Source organism: Cyprinodon tularosa, unplaced genomic scaffold (genome assembly GCF_016077235.1).
Source record: "Cyprinodon tularosa strain WSP-4 unplaced genomic scaffold, ASM1607723v1 ctg509, whole genome shotgun sequence".
NCBI classification, from domain to species: domain Eukaryota; kingdom Metazoa; phylum Chordata; class Actinopteri; order Cyprinodontiformes; family Cyprinodontidae; genus Cyprinodon; species Cyprinodon tularosa.
Window position 1 is genome coordinate 15,430 of NW_024039240.1, and position 4,343 is coordinate 19,772.

The 4,343-nt window shown below is 38.9% G+C and overlaps 1 protein-coding gene across 1 annotated transcript; it reads left to right on the plus strand.

Annotated features, from left to right (window-relative positions):
* The first annotated feature begins 643 nt into the window (after positions 1 to 643).
* On the plus strand, positions 644 to 4,003 carry LOC119795324. Its single transcript, XM_038303264.1, has 4 exons — positions 644 to 1,320; positions 2,522 to 2,638; positions 2,941 to 3,096; positions 3,549 to 4,003. The coding sequence occupies exons 1-3, from the start codon at positions 702 to 704 to the stop codon at positions 3,006 to 3,008; spliced, it is 804 nt and encodes a 267-aa protein (XP_038159192.1). The 5' UTR covers positions 644 to 701; the 3' UTR covers positions 3,009 to 3,096; positions 3,549 to 4,003.
* Positions 4,004 to 4,343: the final 340 nt, after the last annotated feature.

Sequence of the window (4,343 nt, forward strand, 5' to 3'; positions counted from 1 at the left end):
TGTTCTGAGCCTTACAGAATTAGCATTGAGCTCAGAACTCTTGGAACACAATTCAATGTTCAACTGCTTTTTGCACCATATTTATTCATTTGCACGGCACTGAACCTTTCCATACCAATTTTGCACCATGACTTTAAACTGGTTTTCCTTTTCTCCTACACTGTTTACATTCCGTTCACTGCTGCACTTTTAAAAATGGAAACGTTCAATTTACTGTTGTAAGCTGCTCATTCACTGTTGAAAAGCTGTATGCATCATAATTTTATTTTGTATGCACTCTGTGTAAAGAAGATGACAATAAAGTTTGTCTAAGCGTCTAATTATAAGTCTTAAAGACATCAGCAGATGAATTAGAATTTTTATTTCAGATGAAATGCAAAAACATGCACATTACCTAGTTCACTCAAGCTAGGCCATAGGCTGAAGCCTGTATCGTTCAGGTTCGCTCCACCTATTTAGGGACTACTAAATGACAACTACAATAAAATCCTAAGTGCATTTTGAGCCCATTACCAAAAGTTCTCCAATCACTTTGCGCCAGTATTTTTACAGTAATTACTTAAAAGTGTAACTATATCGGTAGCCTGATCACACCGTTAATCTATGCTCGAATCAATCCGCCTAGCCATTAGCCAATCAGAGCGCGTCCTTCAGGTACGCTCTTCCACTTCAGAAGCGGAAAGAGGAGTACAACAACAAACATGGCGGCCCCCATGGAGCAGAGCGTTCCCGTTGGATCAGACAGAAAACGCAAGAAAAATGTGGATTATATATGCATCACACACATATCATCGATGGACAAAGAACGGACACAGCCACTGACAGTTGTTCGTTGGAAGAAGCTGGTTGTATGTGCCCGTAAGTGGCTAGAAATTGACGGAATCGACCGCACCTTGGCGGAGGCTGTATGTGTACACGATGAGTCCGCCAGAAATAACAATGACGATTCCACGTCAACCCTGGCTTGTTCAGAAGACTCTTTCTGGCTTCTTAGGGGGAAAAAACTTGGTTTTCATCCAACTTGTTATAGACGTTTCATCGATAAGAAACGAATTGCCAGTGCTGAAAAACTAGCAGAAAAACGGGGAGCATATGGTGGTGACAACAATGGTTCTGATTCTGATCACGAGTCTTCCACAACCACGTCCACGACAAGCCGGCCACCATTGTCAAAACAGTTGAGATCCACGACTAAATCATTGAGGTCTGGCAATGTACTTCCTGCTGTCTGTATAATTTGCAAGAGGGCTGACCACTTTGTGAAAGAAGGACACAAGACAAAGAAAGAAAAAATGGTCCAAGCAGAAACTATAAATGCTGGTGAGTAGATAATTTGCAGATTGCATCTTTGTTTGTGGCTTATAACCAAAAGCAAAAATAATACATATGTTGATTAAAAAAAATGCATGTGTAATTGGTGCCAGCCCAAGCCTGCTCTTTTCATTGTGAAGTAAGCGTATGAAGGCTATGTGTAGGGCCTCAAAAATAATAAAAGGCATTATTATGAACTTGAAGTGATGATAGGCAATTAATTCATTTGTCAAATAATGGTTAGCAGTGACGTGCGGTGAGGTTCATAGCTGGTGAGGCACTGACGTCATCAGAATCAGATTTGCAAATAGATGCATAGATTGACAGCAGTTTACAGGTTATGTTTCACTTCTGCATCCTTACACATACGTACAAACTGTAGCTCACAAAACACACATTTCCTTAAAAAACAAAACAAAATAAATGTTATTACTGTCTTACCTTTACTTATAAATGAATATAAGTCCTCCTTATCTTCCTTCAGTTTTAAAAGTCTCTCTGTCTCAATGGAGATCACTGCCAGGGAAGAAAGCCTTCCTTGATCCGTCCTGTTCCTGCCTTATGTTTTCAGTCTCTTGAGCACCCCCTGCCATGAGGCAAGAGAACTGCCTGCCTCACCTCGAACTTGTTCTCTGCCGTTTATAATCGCTCATTACACGAAACACGTTACACAAACACAGTTGGTGACAAAAAGCTCTGTACATTATATACATAAGCCAAATTATTAGAAATAAGTTCACATATTACATTTGTTTAAACCATTTTATTGACGCCGTACAGCAACATGCTCTCTCCGCTTTGCAGCCAGCGCAGAGCCAGGGGTTGCGCAATCCAAGGTGAGGCAGAGCTCGCTGCTGCCTCACCGGCATCGCTTCCAAGCATTTGAATGGGAAAATAAGAAAATTCAGCGATTTTGAACAAATAAAAATCGAAATTGGTGAAGCTACATGAAAAATGAATATTTTTTAGTACAAACCACCGGATGAATATAACAATTTAAATTACTTTATGATTATATATTTTCTTTCTTTCCATGATGGCTGGTGAGGCACTGCCTCACCTGCCTCCCCTGACCGCACGTCACTGATGGTTAGATTTTAAATTTGTCACCCAACTACCAGTTCAGTCTCGTAAAACAGAGAAAAAGTATTTGATATTATTTGTTGGCAGCTGGTTTATGATTGAACTTTTTTAACTCTCTCTTTGCTAGGGAGTTTGGTTAAAGCAACTGAACTGCAAATGGATGAATCCATCCTCAAGGATGTAAGTGGAAAAGATGCTACAAAGAATATACAAGATTTCTGGGGGCTACAACAAGTGATGAAAGGTAAATTTCAGATAATTCAAGTAGAATATTTGTGAAATACAAATACTTGAGAGTGAACCATATATTGATGGTAGGGTTACATTCTGGGCTTAAACATTTTTGAAAGTTGATTATTCTTACAAATGAAGCCCAGTTTATAGAGAAATTATATTGTAGTAAAAAATGTAGAATACACATTTGGATGCAGTTTTAAATAAAACATTTTAACCATAAATTTGTATGAAAAGAGATATTCTATCATTGTTAATTTTAAGATTAAGTAAGCATTTTAACTCATCTGTATTTTGCATTGTTTCACACAGGATGCCAGAAGCCTGGGAGTATGCCACTGTGTACACAGAATGAATTTTGTGAATTTGGGCACAGTTGATTAAAAAACAAGAAATCTTCAGGATGAAAAAGCTCTCTTCCCTGTTCCAGAAAATGATACGAGAACACCATGGTCAAGGAAGTGACAGGTAATTATGATTCATTAATAGATTTTGATATTATTCACATCAGGGCTGCACAATGGTGCAGTGGTTTGCCCTGTTGCCTTGCAGCAAGAAGGTCCTGTGTTCAAATCCAACCCTGGGTCTTTCTGCATGGAGTTTGCATGTTCTCCCTGAGCATGTGTGGGTTCTCTCCGGGTACTCCAGTTTCCTCCCACAGTCCAAAAACATGACTGTTAGGCTAATTGGCTTCTCTAAATTGTCCTTAGGTGTGAATGGTTGTTTGTCCTGTATGCCTCTGTGTTGCACTGTGACAGACTGGCGACCTGTCAGGGTGTACCCCGCCTCTCGCCCAGTGAACGCTGGAGATAGGCACCAGAAACCCCCGCGACACCATGAAGGATAAAGTGGGTTGGATAATGGATGGATGGATTATTCACATCAGCATATATTTATTATTCCTTGTCAATTTTTCACAGATCAGATCTTCTGAAGAAAGGACTGAGGCAAGACTTTTCCCAACTAAATTTCTACAAGCCTCCGAGGAAAAACCTGAGTGAAATGGTATTTACAGAAGCTACAGAACTTCTCAACAAGGGTTCATCAACTGAACCTGAGTCATCAGGATCGCAAGAGACTTTGTCGAGTAGTGGAGAGACAGTTCAGGAAAGTGGTACATATGCAGCACAATGAGGCTGTACCAGAACCATTTATAGTGCAGGTATAACTCTTAAACAAGCAGTTAAGAGTGCCCCTAACATGAGTGCCAATTGGCCTCCTACATCTGAGGATCTAAATATTTCCTCAGCTAGAAAGATTGTGCCAATTGAACTGTATAATTCACTTGCTTGGTGCATAGGTGTAAGTGATGAGTTGACATTATCTAACATGGTTAATGTTAATTTTAATAAAAGTCATTGTTTAAAAACAGAAATATCTTTGTGCCTAGTTTTCATTGTTCAAATTTTAGCTGTGTTTCAGTAATTTCCTAAAATTTTGCGTCCAATATTGTAACTGGTCTGCTAGGTGATAAAATTCACACCACTTTTCATAATAATTAGTTAACCAGACACAAAAGGGTATCTTGCTATTAGAGTTTTTCAATTGAAAATTCAAAGAATTGCAGTTTTCATGTGCAATAAAGATATATTTTGGGAAATTGTGAAATTGTTAAAAAGTGTATTTTTTCATTTAGAATAACTCCTTACTTAAAGCACGCAGAACATTGCTGCTATATAAGCTCTGAGTAAGTATGAATCTCTGTGGGAATCTAA